The 22655-nt window shown below is 33.7% G+C and overlaps 1 protein-coding gene across 2 annotated transcripts in view; it reads right to left on the reverse strand.

Moving 5' to 3' along the window:
• The window catches only part of CTNNA1 (catenin alpha 1), a 170871-nt gene that overhangs the window by 85886 nt on the left and 62330 nt on the right, over positions 1-22655 (reverse strand). For both annotated transcript variants that reach the window (XM_074212931.1, XM_074212930.1), the window contains one exon: positions 15965-16168. In XM_074212931.1, coding sequence (XP_074069032.1) covers positions 15965-16168 — 204 coding nt within the window. The remainder of the gene's footprint in view (positions 1-15964; positions 16169-22655) is intronic.

The following is a 22655-nucleotide window of genomic DNA, read 5'->3' on the forward strand; positions in this document are numbered from 1 at the left end:
CTTTGCAACTTGCATAAAAAATGTACTAGAGGCACCTTTCTTGGATCAAAGCTAGTTGTTTCTGCTTGTTTGTTGCTTTGTTATCTATGAAAGCCAAAAAAAAATTAGAGGCCTTCATAATGACACTTCAAAAAAAAATTTATACACACACACACACAAACAAAGGTTCTAAAAAAAAATCTAACTAAATACCTCCATTGCCACCAAAACAGGTTTGCTAAACAGTTATTTTTAGTAGTAAGCCCTTATGTCTTTGGAGAATTCATAGAAAATAAATGGTCTCCTTAGAGATACAGGGAAAAAGAAGGTCAGACTAAAGGAGCTGCTATTAGGAAAGGATAATCTAATAAAATAAGATCAAAACCCTCAAAGTTGTTAAAAATAAATCTGCCCGAGTTGAACCACTCAAGATGAGAGGGAGAACTAATAACTGAACTATCAATTGCACATGGCTGTGCAATTTGAAGTTATAGATCTCATATATGAAATTCTTAGGTTGGATGATAATGAAAGGTCCTAAACCTCACAGGAATTTTTGGAATAAATGTTTGAAAAACGAAAAGACAAATATCTTATAGTCACATTATAACACTCACATGGCCTGTTATTAATATAAAGAACTATCATTCAATGATGTAAAACAATGACATCAACTATTAAATGTCTAGGGGTCAGGAAAAAAGATATATTACCATTATAACAGAACTTTCAGGAAAAAAAATAATGCAGAAGTGGAAATAAATGATGAGATGAGATTCAAAGGACCACAGAAAACTCAAGGCTTGAGGAAAGAGCTTACCCAAAATATTCCATAATTTGTAATGTGACTGACCAGGGCAAAATTTAATAATCAAATAGGGCAAACAATGGATAGCTAATGCACTTAGTTCATATCATTAACATAAAAACACTAAAAATCCAACAAAGTCAATATTACTTTACTTTTTTTTGTCAGATTTCAGTTCCTTAGGCATTCTCAAAAACAGGGACCTATGAATAGTCGTTGAAACAGCTGATAGTAGTAGAGAGATCACCAGATTAGATCTTCACATTAAGCAGTTTCATAGAGAAGTACATAATGTTTTCTCTTTAGAAGAATGTAAGTTTCTTGAAGATAGGTATTTGTATTTTTATTTTTGTGTAGAAGGCATTTAATAAATGCTTTGTGAATTCACATGAATGCAAAGAACATGTTCATAATATGTAAATACTGTTTGCATCTCCATTGTTGGAAAATACAGGCTAATTTAATTGCCTTATTTAATTTAACCAACAATCAAAACTCTATACCACCACAGAATAGTCTAAATTGTCTGTATTCCACCACATTAATGATCTGAAGAGACAGACTAATTAGACCTTGTTATGTATAAAGAACCCAAATCTGTTTTTCAATATTCTGCAAACTATTTGAAAAATAATTGGTTTATTTGTTAATTCAATCTATTTTATTTTATATGTTTAAAAACCTTTTTCTGAGAAAGGGGTCTCTAGGCTTCAACAGCCTGCCAAAGAGGTCAATGGCACACAAAAAGGCTCAGGATTCATGTGTTATTGTAAATACCATTTTTATACTAACATGAGACATTGAAGTTACTATTTTTAGGAAATAGTATGCATATTCTGTTATACAATGAGCCTGTAGGTTTACAAAATCCAGCTATATCATAGCAGTGTAATATAGTTTGCTATACTTACTACTGTTAAGGAAATAAAGAAGGCAATAAATATGACTTCCATAAAATAAATGAGAAATCACAAACTACACTGTTGGTTATAGGACTCAAGCAAAAAAGCCAGCATAAAAAGCAATAATCAAAGGCATCTAAAATTGAGTAGAAAAAAGTAATAAAAATATACTACAGAGCTATCTAATCCTAGAACTAAATTGGAAGAATTAAAATTGACTCTGAGAGAATACCCTCCCCCATGCCACATGGAATTAACTAAAAAGAAGTGAGCCTAGACTCAGGCAAAATGTGTATTTTAATCGTAAAGTGAACATATTATGAATCTGGGAATAAGGCCACCAACTTCAGGCTAGACAGCTCAGACAAATGGATAGTAATAAAACAACCCCTGCAACACAGTCAGGAGGGACACACTTGCTAAGCAAAAGGAAATTAATATAGTCTTTACTCATTACTACCAGAATGCACATTAAAAAAAAAAGAGTCACAATTCTCCAAATTTGACCACAGCTGAAGGGGAAGAAGGTGAAGGTGTGAAGGAGTGTGTGTGTGTGTGTGTGTGTGTGTGTGTGTGTGTGTGTGTGTGTTGGGGGGGTGGGGGTGAACTGCTTTCACTCAGTAAAACTGGAAATGGAGCTACCAAAGGCTCTTGATTGAAATCAAGAAAGCAAAATGTGGTTGACTGTCCAAGATTAAAGCTGAACCCTCAAAGTCCCAGGACCAATCCAAATATGCAGGATGAGTTCAGTTAGTGGTATGTATAAAGAAGTGATGGAATATTATCTCTGAGGAGAAAGAAAATTATGTCACTAGGGAATGATACAAATATAAACAAACCAGAAATATCAGACAAATTTTGGGCCATAGTAAAAGGTCTCCAGAGTAACCAAGCTCCCTAAAGAAATAGGCTTTATAACCCAAGATTACTTTCATTCTAGCAAGACATGAGGAAATTTAGAAATAACACAATAGCAATTCTATTTCCCTCAACGAGTACAGTGTGATAATAATAAGTGTGTTCTCCTGCCATTCACATAACTTACAATTTCCCAGGGACATACTCACCTATACAATCATTGCTACCCCTAACATGTACATATTTCATACCATCCCCCCAATATACAAAAATCAACTTTATGAAATCTATTTTCTCTGTTTCCACTAAGGTTCTGACTCTAAGGTAACAATTTTTAAACCATTCCATTCCGTAACATACTAAGAATTGTGAAATAACAACTCTCCCTCCTTCCCCCACTGTGGCAGGGCAAATAATATTCTCTGATCTGAGGCACTTCAATGGCCACTTCAATTTGTTCCATTCAGATATACATCTTCATGATAAACCTAACTCCAAGTTAGAGGTACCTCAATTACTACATATGAAAACAAATGTCAAATCTATTATACTGGGGCACGGGGGTGGGGGTGGGGGGAGAAGAGAACTAATACCACTTAGATCCAACTAGTCAACAAGCAGTTATTGTTTACTCTGGGCCAATCTTACAAACTTACATAAGAACAGACTATGTAATTGCTTGAACTAAGGGAGGCAATTGTGATAAAGAGGAATTACCTAGCACATATATACAAAACTCCCCAACTTCAACATAAATTACTCATTTTGCTCTAGATTTTGTTCTCTTCCTCTAACCTCTCCCTATAAAAAGAAGAAAACTATTTGGAATTTTGATGCTCTAGAATAGAGGTAAAAGCTAAAGCAAAGCCAGAAGCAATCACATTGTATAGTCAAACAAGGGTCTAAGAGGCTTTAAATAGGAAATACAATAAAGACCAGCAACTCATTTTCTTTACTGTTTCTTGTTTTCAATTCATCATCTCCCCATCCCAACTGAAGGTCTTTTAATGGAAATGCAAACAAATAAATAGATAAAGAGGGGGACAGCTAGGTGGCACAGTGGATAGAGCACTGGCCCTCAGAAATACCTGAGTTCAAATCCCATCTCAAACATTTAATAATTACCTAGCTGTGTGGCCTTGGGCAAGCCACTTAACCCATTGCCTTGCAAAAACCTAAAATAGATAGATAGATGAATAAATAAATAAAAATAAAGAGAAAAACTACAAGATTATAATTAACTATTCAATTCTATTTGAAAAGTTTTAAGGAGTTTTCTAATACAAACTAAAACTCAGCATTAGTGAGCAAAGGACAAAACTAGGGGGTTAAAATGATCTGCTTTCAGCACAACTTTTAACATACTCCATGTCATCCTAATTTATCAACAATGCTTCAGCTCAATGTGAAAGGTAACAAAGAGGTCTACAATAATACAAGATGATAAATTATATCCTTTGGTTACAGGTATCATGTTCTAAACCATCCAACAAGTTATAAGGATATTTAGTCCTGTGATTATTTGTGGGGGTTAATGGAGTAAGACCCTCACAAACGTAGAAAGTGGCAAATAACTCTAGGCTCCATCTCAAATCTTTATTTATTTTGGGGGGAAGCAATTGAGGTGAAGAGACTTCCCTAGGGTCACATAACTAATAAGAAACTGAATCCAAATTTGAATTCAGGTCCTTCTGAATCTAGGGTTGGTGCTCTATTAAACCATCTAGCTGCCCTTCACAATTCTGATCATATTTATCACGCAAAAACAAGCCAAACAACACAATGAACTCAAGTGTCTACTAGAGAGATATTAATATCTTGTACACCATACAGGGTCTTCAGAGCCATAATGTAATGTAGGTACAGAAACTACTTCAGGGATTTTGTTCTCCTTTGAAAAGTGCAGGGTACAAAGATCACACTGGGAGAAAATCCCTGACTGAGTCTGAATGGTAGCGAGTAATGTGTACAACCTGGCGTAACCTGAAACATCTAACAAATTTTAATTGCTTATAATAAATTTTCTACCATCTTCCTTAGTAAACTAAAATCTCCAAAATTTCTCATTTAATTTTCAATGGCCATCACATACAAATTTCCCAAACTGCAAATGTTGCAATGACTGTATACATAAAAATGCACAATACCACTAGTTAATTAGCATTTATTGGACACCTGTATGCTGCACACTGTGGTCAATACTAGAGACACAAAGAAAGTCTAAAGAGTTTCCCTTAAGGAGGAAAAACAACTAAGAATAAACAAGGATAAATAGGAGTTAATAAACAGAAAGAAGACACTACAATTAATGGAAATAAAGAATGAATCTTTGCCTTGGAAAGACTAGCACAGACCAGATAAATGCGCTGATGTGTATTGATTTAAGTGCTCACCCCTTAAAATGCTTCCAAAAGTCTGCTTTATAGAAGTCATTTAAAGATAACTGTTCCCACTATATCATAGGTTTCTTATAGAGTTCAGTCTAATATGATCACGAAGGAATTTTAAATGAGTTGCAACTGCTTTAAAGTTTGATGTTAAAAACCATTCTCTAATGATCTTTTCTAAACACTCCATAAAGCAGTTTAAACTATAAACATGAAGGTCATAATTTTCCACACATTGAAAAGCTTATCTACCAAAATATACTTAACTTTTTTCTTCCTTAATTGTTAACTTTAAGGTAACTCTTATACAACTCCATCCTATACTCTAAGTAAGAAACAGCAGAGGTGACAAACTCCTAGAAATAAGGTATGATAATCCAAACTTAAGAATCTCTCATTTATTTTTAAAATATAAAACTATCTACATTGTTTTTGAGACAGAATTTAGATTTTTATTTTCTTTCTTCTTTTTTATAAAGACGAACTTTTTCATTGATGAACAGAGGTGGGGAATCCAAGCCCATAGTCTCAGGCTATAGGATCTCAAGTTCTTGGTCCCATTCCCTGCTTCAGTCACTCAATCTAACAAGCTGAAAGTACTGCTAGTTTAAAGCTGCTGTTTACAATGTCTACATTTGATAGTATTTTTATTTACTTTGTAAACTATTTCCCAATTACATTTTAATCTGATTGGACCACATGTCAAGCTACAGGGCCAACAAATCCTTGCAATATTCTAAACAAATATTTTTTTGGAGAAGGGTTCCAAACACCTCCAAAACATTTTCAAAATATTTCACTTTAAAAATATGCATCGATAGAAATAAAAAACATCACTACAAAATCATCACTTCAAACAGGGGCAGCTAGGTGGTGCAGTGAATAGAAAACAGGACCCTGGAGTCAGGAGGACCCAAGTTCAAATCCCGCCTCAGACACACACTTAATACTTACTTAGTTGTGTGACCTTGGACAAGCCCCATTGCCTTGCAAAAAACCAAGTCAAAAATAAAAAAAAAATTTAAAAGAATCACTATAAATAAAATTTTATCTTTGGACTTTCTTATTTTATAGACTTTTAAAGGTTTAGAAAATTGTTCCAGGTCAAACTAAATTTATACTTGTCATGGAGAATTTTGAAATACTCTTTCTTCTACCAACTTGAAAGAGACATACCCTAAAACTGTTGATTCACCAGATATTAAGCTACCAGAGAAAGTAGAATAGCTTAGATATGACATTTTCTTTTCGCAGTCATTAGTCCTTAATGTGTCACTATCTAAAGGCTATGGAAAGCTTTTCATTTATTTTTACTTTTAATTTAATTTTCTTTATCAAAAGGAAATATATAAAAAAGGGTAAACTTATCCTTCAAAAATTGTTTATCTCGTCATTTTAAAGTTTTAAATTAGTAAAATGATTAAAACACAGCTCTCCAGACCAAATTATTATGAGACTATTTAGCTTATAGGCAACTTACTCAGTAAACTCAGGGCAATGACAAATTGGGAGGAAGAGGTATGAGGGCAGTCCATGTCACAGTCTCACTCTGTACACGGTTAAAATTTGCCTTTGGTTATATCAGACCAAATCTACTTGACATCTATTACATGTTACTCATTAAACCCTTCCCCTTCACATATCACTTTCTCCGTCTCTTTTGTGTAAAATGCCAAGACATACTGAGATATTTTTAAGATTTAGTACCAAACATTTTCTACTTTTCCAGGACACTTCTCCAGATCATGCAATCTTGCATGATGCAATCATTCAATGTAAACTCTATTTTTTTGTCCAAAAAGCTATTATGGATTAAATGTTGTTGTTGTTGTTATTATCATTTTAGGTTTTTGCAAGGCAAACGGGGTTAAGTGGCTTACCCAAACCACACAGCTAGGTAATCATTAAGTGTCTGAGACTGGATTTGAACCCAGGTACTCCTGACTCCAGGGCCGGTGCTCTATCCACTGCCCCACCCGGCCGCCCCCTAAATGTTATTATAAATGTTATTTTATACCTATTAATATCTTGATATAATTTTTTTCAAATTAATTCCAATGTGCACTTATCTCTAATATTAAATTTATACCTTCTAATTCCCTGGCATACCCCAAACAAGTCTAGTTCAATATTCAGAAGTGATGGGAGACTAGGTACTCAATTTAATCTTGCTAACATTTGCTTAACAAACTCTCTAAAGAATGGAAGGTACAAAGCACATTTTAGAAAAACAAAAATCGGGAAAGGGATGAAAGTTTCTTTAAAAGAAAAAAAGTTTGGGGCAGCCGGGTGGGGCAGTGGATAGAGCACAGGCCCTGGAGTCAGGAGTACCTGGGTTCAAATCCAGCCTCAGACACTTAATGATTACCTAGCTGTGTGGCCTTGGGCAAGCCACTTTACAACCCCATTTGCCTTGCAAAAGTTTACTTATATCTCACATATCCTACAAGGTCTATATCCCAAAAGAGATTTAAGGGGGGAAAAAAGAAGGAAAAGAACCTACATATACAAAAATATTTATAGAAACTCTTTTCTGGTGGCAATGAAATAAAGATTGAGGGGATAACCATTACTGGGGAATGACTAAATAAAGTATGGCACATGAGTATGATGAAATATTATTTTATTGTAAGAAATAATAAGCAGAATGCTCTCAGAAAAACCTGGAAAGACTTACATGAGCTGATGCAAAGAGGCACTGTATACAAAGTGACAGCAATAATGTAGGATGATCAGTTGTGAGCAACTTTTTCTCAGCAATAAAGTGACTCAAAACAACTTTCAAGCACTAATGAAGGATGCTATTCACCTCCATGGAAAGAAGTGATGGTATCAGAAATACAGACTGAAGTATACTTTTTTAAACTTTATTTTTATTCAGGGTTCTTTCTTTTTTCTATTTTTTGGGGAGGTCCTATGTTTTCTTTCACAAGATGATTACACATGTATAACCTATATTAAATTGTTTGCCTCCTTGATGAGGCGGGCTGAGGAGAGAAGGAAGGAATTTGGAACTCAATCCTTACTCAGACATGTGGCAACTATCCCAAACAATTGGAAAGACCTACAGAAGATAAGTTTCCAATAAAACTGTGTAGAACTGAACCATGTTGAGTACTCAAAAATAACAAAACAACTGGTATACTGTATAAGATAAGTAAGAGTAAAATAAGAGGTCACCTAAACTACAATGTTGATTTAAAAATCATACTCTTGACTATGATCTTCTTTAGGTCTTCCTCTTCTCAAGTCTTCACTGTATGATAGCCCAAAGTTCTTTCCTGGGGGCTCTTTCTCTTTTCCTTTCTCTTTTATGATCTCTGTTACCATGAGATTTAATGACTACTTCTAAATAAATAACTTCCAAATCTAGATACTATTGCCTGAATCTCTCTCTAGAATTCCAGTCTGTCATCTGCAATGGAACATCTCTAAGCAGATGAACTGTTGCAGGAACATCAAAACTGCCACAGCCAAAATTTATCTTCTCCCATAGAATCACCATTCCTCAGAACTTTTTTATTTCTAGTGATAATCACTCCACTCCTTAGTCAACCAGTTAAAACTTTAGAGATATTATCTTCTAAGGCACAACTTGATACCCCTTCAGTTGAAAATGTTTTGCTTCTCCTCAAATTTTCTGAGAGAACTATTTGATATAGTATGCCTTAAGATTATGTACACAAAGCAATTTCCTTTAAGGTGGCTAAAATAATTTTTTAAGCATTGTACTGTCAGGACCAAGTCTGATGCCTTGCACGCAATAGGAGCTTAATGTGTGTTTAACATTGTCTTAATGCTTTGGGATTATTTTTCTTTCCTTATGGAACACAAAGTTCAATAAGCCATTTTTATCTTCTCTCTTTTAAAAGAATTTACCCAATGAAAAAAAATCTGGTATAGCCAGTAAACCCATTTGTCATTTACCAACAATATCAAACCAATGAGAACCACAGAGATGAAGTAAAGAGGACTGGCTCTTGAATTAAGAAGTGGGATCAAATCCAATCTTTTACACCTTCTACCTGGTCACTTCTCTGCATCACATGATTCTGCACCTGTAAAATAAGGCTTTTTTCAGCTCTAATTCTATAACACTATGGGGTTGGGGGAAGGAGCAGAGGCTTTGTGGTACTCCAGGATCATGCTATGGAGGAAGAAAATGAGTGTTTAGAGAATAGCAAATGTTTTGGTTTGGATGAAGCAAAGAAGAGAATTATTAGGAAACTAGGTTATTTCAGGTCCAGCTGAAGACCCATATCCATTACTATAAGCTTTTATTGTTGTACAGTACAAAGTTCAAATCCCAATTCACCCACTTATTCTCCCCATCTTAATCATCTAGAACAGGGCTTTCTTGGTCATATGTAACTGGCAGGGTGATTTTATGCAGCCTACCAATGAGTTTACTAAATGCTTTAGTAAATCAAGCCAGAGCTCTCACTGAAATGGTATATCAAAATATACTGCCTGTTGTTTCAATAAAAAACTTTTACAAGTAAGGTTGGACAGCCCTCATCTAGAAAATGAAGGGATTATATTAAATATTCTGTGAGATCTCTTCAAGTTTTATATTCTTTGACCTTACTGTATGTATTCAATCAATTGTATTTTTTAGTTTTAAGATCCATCAAATTTTGCTAATTTTAATTCTCAAACACAATTTATATATTGTGTAAATGACATTAAAATAACATCAACACTAAAAGGAATCTTAGAAAAATAATTGATCTTATTTTGAAGTGGCTTTAAAACAGTACCATTAAAAAGGAAATCATGGTAATAAATCCATAATTCATTACACTGTATCATACTAAGAACCAAGAATTGATCTAAACAATGTAGATGGCAATAGAAAACCTGTGCAATTAATGCAATCTTAGCTAGCAATCTGAATCCAACTAGAAGGTGAAATTTAGTTTTACTTATTTTAAAATCTACTGGTTCTTCTGAAAATCTAGTAATTTAATATTCCTTTGGAGAAAAAGGACTGTTTACCTGTTGAATTTAATCAGTTCCCTTAATAATGGAATTTCACTGATTCCATACAGAATAAAATTGCATTTTATCACATTGCATCACTACTTTGAAGAGGGAAAACACTGATATTTTTTCCTAATGTATGTAGCTTTAAACAGGTGCTCTTAAAGATCTGTAAGTGTTCAACTCTACAGCAATCCAAGGGTCAACAATATCTGTTTATATGTATCAGTTTTCAAACTATAGCTGAATTAATATTACTACTAAAACATTTGTGGCTTGACTTCAAATTGTTTCAGTTTACTTGGCTTTTGGGTATACTGTTACATTAATTAAAGAGTTTAAGACTGGGGGGAGGAAGTGTATTAGAAGGTTTTTAGATTGAAAAACATAAGGAAGAGAAAAAAGATCCTCTTTCTCTCCTTTAATTTCAACCTACTCCTAAAGCAAACCATTATTATAAAAAAACTTGTTTTCCCATATAAACACTAGGTTGTTTTTAAGATCTGGATCTTTAAATAGCCAATATTCCATTTTGTAGACTTGCCAATTGGAAATGATGACTAAAAAAGAGCCACAAGCACCTTACTTAAAATAAAATGAACAGAAACTGAAAGATTGATTGAGAGCTTTATATCATGAATGTCCTCAAAAGATTTGTTTTATGAGCAGAAGAGATACTGGGAATACAACTTTCAGTAAAACAGGACTGAAGAGCATCAAAGGAAGAAATATTGCCAAGAAAGAAGGCAATATTTTGCTCTGGCAAAGATTGGAACCCTGATAGGTTCCACATCCATAGTAAAAGATAGCTCTGAAGTTCAATATTCAACATTTTATAAAGTAACTATTCCAAAGGTTGGCTTGCTGACCAGGAGAAACATTTCAATTGAAAGTGCCAAAGTTGTAAAATGTAAAGTGAGAAAATATTTTTTAAAAAATGAATAAATGTAATTTTTATCAACTCATTTGGAGATACAAACTAAAACAAACTTTCAGCTTCACACTAAATATCAACTATCACTTAGGAACTTAGATAAAAAAACTTAGACCTCATTCAAATATCGATATCTAATGTTTTTGAAAATCCACAAAATCCATTGGTTTTCAGCCACATTTAAAACTTGAGACATCTGACTAATTAGTCTAAAGTACTAACAGTCACAGAGGACCAACAATCTTTTTTTGAATATATATATATGTATATATGGTAATGGGGTTAAGTGACTTGCCCAAGGCAATCATTAAGCTGTCTGAGGCTGATTTGAACTCAGATCCTCCTGACTTGAGGGCTATCCACTGGGCCACCTAGCTGCCCCAGACCAAAAATCTTTTCAGCAGAAAGAATAATCTTAGAAATAATGATTTTCCTTTAAACTTGCAAAAACTTGGTTTCACGGGTTTGACCTCACTATCTATTCTCTAAGGTGCTTCTTTGGGTAATAGCTTAAAGTAACTGAAACTTTACAGATAATAAGTTAGTTGATATTGTCTTAGGAGTCCTACCTATAAGGAAAAGCTCATTACTTGGATTGCTTAGTGCGTTAGAAATTGTAATGATCAGACTTCGAAAATCCAACTGAAAAACCTCAAGAAGCTAAAGGATTAAGGTTTTTGTTTATTTAAAACAAACAATCCTAACTTTACAAACCATCTTCTATGTTTATCAAATGTGTCAGAAGATAAAAATACTGAAATAGTCAAAGCTCAATTCTAACATAAAATCCTATTCTGCTTCAGACTTCCAAATCTCTAATCCAACATCATGCCTTCAAAATGTAATTTTACTATTGCTTCATTAAGCATGTAACAATCTATTTAAAAAAAGAACATGGCATTTTATGATCATAAAAGATCTTGTACTTTCTAACCATCAAGCCACATCCACAAAATGCTTCTCAAATCTGTTTTGAAGTTAAATTGTGATTTAAAAAATAGTTTAGACTGGGTGTCAAATACACAGCCCCCATTTCAATCTGAGCTTGACAATAGTGTCATAATTCTCATATGTCAAAGGCAAAAAGTTAATACCATATTTATTTAAATTTTCCATTCATTAAAACATAAATATCCAAAAATTCTAAACTATAAATAAATGGTCTCTGTTCTGAAAGGATTCTCTTAAAAAAAGCTCAAACTGGCAAGTCAATAAAAGTACTATTCATAGAATGGAAGTACAACTGAGATATATTGGAACATACCCCAGGATTTTAATGAAGTTTAAATTTACAGCAAATTTTACAATAAACTCAATCCTTATACAGTATAGAAAAAGCACAATTATAGACAATTTCTGCAATATTTGGGCACCATGGAATAGTCCAGGGTGGGGAATGTTAAAAGTTCCATTGTTCTTTTTTCACTTTTGTGATAACATTAGATGACAATTAAAAGCAAAATGTAATATTAAATATTCAATAATTTAACTTATACATTTAATGTAATAATATTTAAAGAATACAATACTTATTTCTTATATTACTACAATATTAAACTCTATATATGGCCCGTGACAAGTTTTTGTTGGGCAATATAACCCCAAAGAGTTAAAAGGTTGGACATTCCTGAGCTGATCTAAAACATTTTCATCTGGTCTGAAAGCATTTGGTTTCAGAATAAATGGAATCCTAGCAACCCAAAAATTGAATAATGAACCTATCTTAATAAAATATCACACTATAAGTCAGATTTAATTAGTCCAAATTGTCTACAGTTTCAACATAATATATATTATTTTCTTATCCATTTTCCAGGAAAATTGTCAGATTTGACAGCTTGCATCATGGCAGAGCTAGGCCTGAAGTTTATAAATGATTTGCCTTGGTCAACTAACCTTTGGGCTAGCTTTGAGAGACTTTTCATGTGCTAGTTCATTCACCACCAACAGGAAAGGTTAAATATGATTTCTTTCAATCACATCTCAAACTTCTTCCCAAAGAAAAAATATTGTAAAAAAAAAAAACCCCACAAAATACCTATCCCTCTATACCCCATACAGGACTAAAATACTTGTCAAACATAAAACACTGTCAAAAGATTACACGTAGAAAGATACACACAGTCCACCCCAAATACAATGCTAATTTTCATTCAAGATTTCTAACTTAAGCCTTCTTAAAGATGAACACCAGCAATCTGCAACTGAGGAAACCAAACCCAGAGGGATGAAATGATCTGTCCTAAGAAGACTGGCAGAAAGTAATTTTAAACTTCAGTTCTCTTTTCATATATACCCCACTATCACCTAATCTCTACAATAGTTTTCTCCTATCATATTTGCCTATGCAGTACAAATTATTTAACTGTAAATTCTTAGTCTCTCTGTCCTCAACATGGTGTGCTAAATGCTGATTCATTACTCAACATGCTTAGATAGTAAAACATTTTTTTGCCTTTTCTTTAATATATAATGAGATTTTTGCACTATTCTCCTGAATACAAATTTAACACATACATTTGATCTATTTATGTATCACTGTCCTTTGATTCCATATTTAAGACTCCTCTAGTGTAATTCATACTTCAATTTAGTTCTGAAATTTTCAAACTCAGATGAGGATTTTTAAATGTGATCCACACTTTTACCATGGTCTATCAACTGTTTTTTTCCACTTGATTTAACTGAGCCTCTAATCTCATTTTTCTGAGGTAGATTGGCTACAATCACAACATAGCAATGGCTTAAAAAAAATTCAATATGCTTCACTAATTTTACAATGTGATAGAAACAAGCTAAAGGAATACATACAGCTTCACTTGAAGAATATACATTCATAACTCACTAACTTCAATAGAGCAAATTAAGATGCATAGCAAGGAAAGAGCATGGAGAAAGGTCAAAAAAATTTTAAAAGATGGGGCGGCTAGGTGGCGCAATGGATACAGTACCAGCCCTGGAGTCAGGAGTACCTGAGTTCAAATACAGGCTCAGACATTTAATAATTACTTAGCTGTGTGGCCTTGGCCAAGCCACTTAACCTCATTTGCCTTGCAAAAAAACAAAAACCTAAAGAAAAAATTTTAAAAGAAAAATATTTAAAATTAATAATCTAGTGATAATTCAAATTTTCCTTTCTTTACAAACTGATCTTAAGACAAAATTTATTCATTTTATCTGTAAATTCCCATTACCTACTGACCTATATCACTACCTCCTACCCCTTTTTAATTCCTCCAGAAGGCAGTCTACAAGAGATGGCAGCATTTCCTTTCCTCAAACTTTTTCTTGGAATCTGGCTTCTAACATTATCATTCAATATAAACTGGTCTCCCCAAAATTACTAATAATCTAATGGTCTTTTCTCAATTGCCATCCTTCACCTCTCTGCAATGTCTGACAGTGTTGATGACCCTCTTCTTATGGCTTTTTCAGATTTAGTGATGGTGTTTTCTTCTATTTCTTCTCTTATCAGTCTGGCTTCTCCTCATTCTCCTTTGATAATATTCATTCAGGTCAAACACAGATATCCCTCTCTCCTAGCCTCTAGATCTATACTATTTTACTTGGTGATCTCATCAGCTCCTATGGTTTCAATTATCATTTCTATCTTGTTCCAGCCTTCAGTCTCAACCTATCTTGACTTCTGGTTGGACTGTAGACATCTTCAACTTAGTACATTCAGAAGTTTTAATATCATTCCCCAAAACACTCCCTTCTTCCCAATTTCCTATTGTTACTGAGGACACCATCCTCCCAGTCTTGAAACCTTACTCTCCTTACTCTCTCACTCCCCATATCCAGTCAACTTAAATCTTGTCACTTCTACTTTTGTACAAACTTTCCCCTAAAAGTACTACAAACAGTAATACAGTACTAGAAACCTAGTGCAAGCTCTCATGACCTAACAACTAGCCTATAACAAAAGCCATTTCTCTGCCTCAAGTCTCTCCAAGCAAAAATCCATCAGCTCAGCTGTCAAATTGATCTTCCTAAAGTCCAGGTCTGACCATGTCGCCCCTTACCCTCCTCCGCACCTCACCCTCCTCCATCAATTCAATAAACTCCCATGACTCCCTATTTCCTCCAGAATCCAACATAAATCCCATTTAACTTTTAAAGCCCTTCATAACTTAGCTGCCTCCTACCTTTTTCATTTCATTCCCCTCCAAGTACTCTATTATCTAGGAACAATGGCATTCACTGGATGACCCCAAGCCTACCTGTTTCTTATCTCTGCCTCCTGGGTTCCCTGAGTAAGTCTCAACTACAATCCTACCACCTGCAATAAACCTTTCTCATTTCTCCTGCATCTTAGTGTTTTCCCTCAGAGACTACACCCAATTTAGCATCTCTTTTATGTACAGTTATTTGCATGCTTACTCCTTGAATAGACAAGGTGTTCTTTCCTTTGTATTTTCAGAGCTTAGCATTATGCATACTTAGCACATAGATAACACCTAAGAATGCTAATTTATTATTTCTACCTCAATAATTTCATCTTAAGGGTTAAAATACTTAAAAAAAGTCAAGGAAAAGGAGGACAATGACCTTTAGACAAAATACTTAAGTGGAAGTAATCTCTTAGGCAAAAAGACTCAAGACCATAAGGTCTACAGTAGCAGAATTCTAAGCACAAAAAACCCCCTCTAAATTCAGTCTGATAATTTTCTATTAAGAAATGCTTGAATCATTCCCCTATTCTAATTTTTGTCCATCTGGTTGAAAAGCAATTTAGAAATGACAATTATGAAGAAACAAATCTGTATGGCATGCACATTCTTACACAATTAGATCTAAAATTGTATTTTATTATTAAAAGTGGCAGCTTCTCAAAAGTCCTCTGCCTACAGCCTCTCAATGATGATAAATTTGATGAAAAAAATATAAAACTCTAAGGAAAGTACTTGTATTTTACAACTAAGCTACTAAAACTTAAAGTTACTTGTATAAGTACTGAAAATTACCCATACTATCAATATTTTAGTAAAAAAAAAAAAAGTTAAAACCATAAATTACCTAATCTTCTATCACCATTAACTGGACTAACAAAAGGAGTAAAAGGGGTAAAGGAGTAAAAATCCATAAAGACAATGCTGGCTCTCATACTTACATTCCCCATGTATTCAGAAAGTAGATCCTGTAAGGCCTGCCGCACTGCATTGCACTCTGCAACAATACGTTCCCGCCGATCATCCCGAGTACAAGACGAATCTGCCATTAGGGCTGCTCCACTGATAATGCTCTCCAGGCGCTCCTCAAGAGAAGGTCTGAAACGCTCTTCACTGAAGCTCAGAGGATCAACAATTATTTGTTTCTGGAAAAGAAAAGATTATTATCTATTACCTATAACTGTCATTACCTTGATTTTTTTCCAAGATAAAATAAGAAAAATTTTAATCACAATTCAATAAACATACAAATAGTCAAACATATGGAGGAAGTTTATATTTCTTAACAGATTGAAGGTAACATTTCCAAGGATAAACCCACATAATGATGAGCTGTGTTTAACTGGCAGTTCATTTTTCCTAAGTACTGTAAACCAACAACTTAGCAAAACTTGGCCTCCATGAGGCACATTACAGAAAAAGCAGATGTAAATATGTCAGCCTAAATCATTTCAAACTACTGAACTCTTGAATACCTACAAGTCCATCTGTACAATGCCAACTATTAAACTTGTCCAGTGTAATTACTTAATCACGAACAAAGAAGCAAAATGAGTTGGTTTTCCTCTTGACTCTGTAAAAATGCCATGGTATAGAATAGATTATAAAGTAAGTCAAGTGAACTATATTTCTCAAATAATCATCCTCCAAATCTCACTGACTGAAAAAGCAATTGTTAAAACCATCTAATAGAGTTTTGTAGCCTATCTCAAAGTCTCAAATTTTGTCTCATTTTCACCACTATTCTAATTCAACAAGTCACCCTCGCTTCTTAGAATTCCTTCTAGGTTTTTATTTCCACTTCTAGTGTACTCATAGGGAGTCTCTTCTATAATTTGATTTTTAGTACTTCAAAGGCAAAAAATTTGAGTTTGAAAAGTGGCAAGCATGGTCCAATGAAACTCATCCCTTCCATGGTACCAAATGATTTACCTAATAAGGATTTAAATTTTGTATCAATAAAAATATTTATACTATCTACCATTCTTGAATTTTGGTCATGAAGTAAACATTTCTTTATTGTTTTTGAAACTAAAATGGTCTCACAGAAGCCTGTTATTCAATATACACGTTTAAAGAAATATCAACCAGGTGGCAGACACACTCTAGAGGAATTTGGGGCATTTGGGTTCAAATCAAAGCTCTGCTAATAATTACTTGCATGACCTTGGGCAAGTCATATAATATCTCTGGGCCTCAATCAACAATTAAGCACTTACTATGGTCAAGCCCCATACTATAAGCTAGGGATACAAAGAAAGCCAAAATTAGCTACCAGCTTCAATGAGTTTACATTCCAATAGGAGTAAAATGAGGAACCCAGAACGAATAATCTCTAATGTACTTTAATGTACTTTAGCTTTACTAGCTAAAATTATGATCCTGAATTTCTTTTCAAAGGAAATTCAAGGCTTTTCTCACATCTTCACATAAGAAATTTCAACTTCTGAGTTCATCTATTTTTTTGCATCTTTTCCATGACTTGGAATTCCCTCTATCCTCTTATTTCCTTGTCTTCCTTCAAGTTGAACTGATCAGAATATCCTCCCTAGATTCAAGTCTCAGCTCATGCCCACCCTCTCTGAAAAGCCTTTTCTGAAGTGACCGCTAATTTACTCTACATGGGCAGAATGGTTTTAGATGTGATTTGCTTGAGGAGCTCTTCTTCCTGTCCTCAGAACAAAGCTTAGCGCCTGGCACAGGGCAAGGCCTGAATAAATACTAGCTGATTGGCTGCATCCTATTCAAATGGACCCATGAGTTCCTCACTCTGAATGTCTCCTCGAATGATCAGGCTGGAACCCAGTCCCGTCCACTGCTAAGTTTGCCACAGGGGTCCCACAAACAAGATGAGGCAACCTTCATCATGTGCCCAGTCCATCTTCTTTTCCCATCATTTGACACCCATTGATATTGTCTATTCTTCATTGGTTATCTATTACAGCAAGTTCACACGCATCCTGCACCTGTCCACTGGCCTCTTATGTAGTGTTTTCAATTCTTCACAGACTATTATATTCTACAACAGTCTTATATTCTAAAAGTCACAGTCATACTATACGACCAACAGAATACCAGTTTTTAAAAGACGTCTTTTTTCCAATTCATGGTTAATCTATGATGTTTATTCAACATATGCATATAGATGGCAAAGATCTACAGGGGGTTCATACATCTGCATGTCCTTATCTGAGGAAGAAATAATTCCATTTGATTTATCCTATGTGAATGGCTGGGTCAAACTCTTTCAAATGGTTATAGATCTCTTCCAGGAGTCTGTAATTTAGTTTCAGAATAAATTTAAATAGTAAAAGATCATTCATGAACAGGAACACCTGGAAGATCTTCATATCCATAGGAATCCCTCTCCAAGGATTATTCCATCTGGATTCCCTCCATCACAGTCTTGAGAATTGATTCTTCAATACTCTCAAAATTTAATTACCACCAACAAATATCTCCTCTATATAGACTTGGTTCAATTTAGCTGCTTTCTCTATTTCTGTTCTACACAGTGCCTTTTCTACCTCCTGTAAGCATAACAAAACTTTTATTTTATTGTCTGGAAGGTAAAAAAGTTTTTTTATAAAAATTTCTTGCAGATTTTCTCCATTTTTTTCCTGTTTGCAGCCTTCTGTCCATTTTTATCTTTAAATACCCCTCCAAATTACTTTATTTATTTGTGAAACTTTCTTTAAATTGGTTTTTACCCTCTCTTCTTTATAAAGCAATATTGTTCATAAACATCCATTACCTTCCCTCTTTAGATTTACAAATTAAATTTAGACTTTAAACCAATACTGACTTTGGTTATCTTCTCTTACTGTTTGCCAAGGCCCATGAAATCATTTGATCTGGCAAGGCAATTGCAGGCAGGCCTCAAAATTTATTGAATCTAAGAAACAGTTTAGGAGTGAATTAATTGTATAACCAAAACACTGGCAGGATACTTTTTAAGTTTATAATTTGGTATGGCCAGAAAATAATGCTATAAATATCCAAATGATCCTTGGCAGAAAAAAAAAGGTTCCACATGCCTGTTCTAAATGCTTACTAATTCTGATGTTTCCTTACCTAAGTTATTGGTGTGTCTATACACAGAAATATGATTTGAGAGTGACTCTCATATCAAAAGAAGACTAGTGAAATAGAATCAATTTTACTATTCTAAGCTGGCCATTTCTAGCATCTAATGATTCTTTTTCTGAAAAATTATATTATAATATATATCATATTATAATGGTATTAATGTTAAATTATGTTATATAAGTATATATAATTAATATTATGCTATTAATATAATATTATAATGTAAAGACATGAAACTTCTAGAATCCAGAATTAATATTATGTTTCCTTTTTCTCTGGCCCAGGCTTTCATACATATTTGTCACCATCCTCATCTATTCTCACTATTGAAATGAAGTCAAAAACTATCAAAGTGAATATCAATTTAATAAAATGATTTTAAATGCTAAATTATTTACTTAATTAATTATTTAAGTGCTAAATTAGAGGTCTTTTGTTAATTCTTATGAATGTAGCAATAACTACAAAATGCTGCATAAAATTATGTTTCTGTGTAGGAAGAAACAAATTCTGTCAATTCTTTTTCTTTGCCTCCACAAGGAAGACTTATAAGCTAACTTTTCATTTAGATGAAACTTTCTTAATTTGTTTATATAGATAAGATTGAAAAGATAAAACTCTTTCAACATTATTTTCACTTACTCGTTATTGAACATTATTCTCACAAGTCAAATTTTATAGAGGGTCTAAAAACTGTGATTTCTAGAGCCTTCAATCCACTTTTCCAAATATTCTATTACTATCACTGCAGAAGTGGAAAGAGGCTACATAAAACCGGAATTTATTTTGTATTTTATAGGTTACAGTGGCTAGGTTGGTCCTCAGAAAATAGAACTGATTTTTTCTTTTTTCTTTTTTTAGGTTTTTGCAAGGCAAATGGGGTTAAGTGGCTTGCCCAAGGCTAGGTAATTATTAAGTGTCTGAGGCCAGATTTGAACCCAGGTACTCCTGACTCCAGGGCCAGTGCTTTATCCACTGCGCCACCTAGAGGCCCCTAACTGTTTTTTTCTAATAGACAGCATCTCCCTGAGACCTCATAGTCAACTGGCATAGCATTCAAGAACCCAAGAAAACTAATGGAATAGACTAGGCAAAAAGAAACAATAGTAAATAACTATAGTGATCTACTATTTAATAAATTCAAAGACTCTAGTTTCTGGGAAAAGAACTCACTATTTGACATAAACTGTTGGAAAAACTGGAAAATAGGATAGCAAAGACTAAAGTTGAAATAACAGGATTTAGACATAAAAGATGATACCAGAAGCCTATTAAGAGAACAAGAAATAGTATATCAATCAGATATATGGAGATGAGAGAAGTTTATGATCAAACAAGAGATAAAAAACATTACAAATTAGAAAATGAATGATTTTAATTACAATAAATTAAAAAGGTCTTGCATAAACATAACCAATGTAGTCAAGATTAAAAGGAATATAGAAAATTGGGAAACAATTTTCACAACTAGCGTTTCTGATAAAGGACTCACTTCTAAAACAGAAACAAGTTAAATTTTTATGACTACAACCCATTCTCCAATTGATAAATGTCAAATTGATCATGTCAAAGAACATTAACAGGCAGATGAAGAAATTAAAACTATAGTCATATGAAAAATACTCCAAATCATTACTGATTAGAGAAAATCATCAAAATTAAATTAAATTAAAAATATATTAAAATTAAAACAACTCTGAGATACCACCTCACACCTATCAGACTGGCTAAAAAGACAAAAAAGGAAAATGATCAATGCTGGAGAAGATGTGGAAAAACTGAGACACTAATGCACTATTGTGAAGTTGTGAAGTGATCCAACCTTTCAGTAGAGCAATTCAGAACTATACTCAAAGGACAATAAAAATGTGCATACCCGTTGATCCAGCAATACCACCAGTAGTCTATACCCCATAGAGATCATAAAAAAAGGAAAAAGACTCACAACAGTATTTATCAGCAGCTCTTTTTGTGGTGGCAAAGAATTGGAAATTCAGGAAATTTCCAGCATTTGAGGAATGGTTGAACAAGTTACAGTTATATGAATATTACGGAGTGCAATTGTTCTATAAGAAATCATGAGTGAAAAAAAAAAGAAAAGAAATCATGAGTGGTCAGACTTTAGAAAAGCCTGGAAAGACTTAGAACCAGGAAAACACTGTACACACTAACAGCAACACTTTGAAATGTGTCATCTGTGATGGCTGTAACTCCTCTCAAACCTTCAGTGATCAAAGACACAACCCTGAGGGACTGATCATGGAAAATGACATAACACCCAGAAAACAAAAACAAAACTATAGTGAATACAAAGAATACTATGTTCACTTTTAAAATTTTCTTTTATGATGTTTTTCCTTCTTTTTTATGGTTTTTTCCCCTTAGTTCTAATTCCTCTTTCACTATATGATTAATATGAAAAAATGGTATCAGAGTATGATGACTCTTTAGACACTTCATAATATCAAGGAATGAATCATGCCAATGTGCCAGTGCAGGGTACTGTTTCATTTTCCATAAAAAAAATCAAAATTCCTTTTGCCCTCCTCAGAGTAAATATAGCACAATCAATTCCAAATTATCAGGAATAAGATTAATAGTAATTCAGCAGAAGATTATCACCTGAGATGAGAGCATAGTTCAGTCGGTACAAAGCACCAATTAATAATATCATCAGACAGGCAAATGATAACTGTAGCTTTCCCCCAATAATGTTAATATAATTACATATAAAAATGCTTATATGGTTATCCAAATATTTGCTTAAATTCTTAACCAAAAGGGCCATGACTCTTGACAAAAATTATCCCAGTCAACTTCAGTTGTTTTAGTCAAACAAAATGCTGAAAACATTTTTCTATGTTCCAGTATGGACATCTCTTCAGTTAAAAGTTATACAGTTAAAGGCACACACTTTTATAACTGGGAAATTTATCTGGCCATTTTTTTCTTAACAATCCAAATAAAACTGTATTATGATAATGCAATAAGTAAGAAATGCTTCTGAAATTCAAGCAGTAACAGAATCAACAGTCTCATGGCTAGAGGAACTTCAGAGAGCATCATCATTACAACTTTTATTTTATAGGTGAGGAAGCTGAGGCCCAAAGCAGTGAAGAACTTGAAGAATATTATTTACTTGAGGCAAAAGGTTATTTTTATTGCAAAGAAGAAGCATGTTTTAATGTTAAAGTAGAACATAAGCTTACAATTAAATCAGGGGAACTGATTCACTACAGCGGGAGAACTGAAAGATTTAGTCAGAGGGGCAAAAAATAATAAAAAATAGTCATTAAAAAATAGAGTCAGAGGAGCTGGGTTCAAATGCTGATTGTGCTACAAGGTACTTTCATGACTCTGGCCAAGGAGCTTCCTCCTGGAAAATATGGGAGAATTCAAGTTTAAGTGGCCCTTGAGGTTTCTTCCAAATCAAATTTCTATGATGCTTTGCTCTGAGGAGAAGTTGACAGTAATAGGGCTGGCTGACAAGTAGAATTTATCATAACAATTATCAATGATTAAAGTTATTTAATATTTAAGGTC

This window comes from Macrotis lagotis, chromosome 1 (assembly GCF_037893015.1).
Source record: "Macrotis lagotis isolate mMagLag1 chromosome 1, bilby.v1.9.chrom.fasta, whole genome shotgun sequence".
In the NCBI taxonomy this organism is placed as follows: Eukaryota; Metazoa; Chordata; class Mammalia; order Peramelemorphia; family Peramelidae; genus Macrotis; species Macrotis lagotis.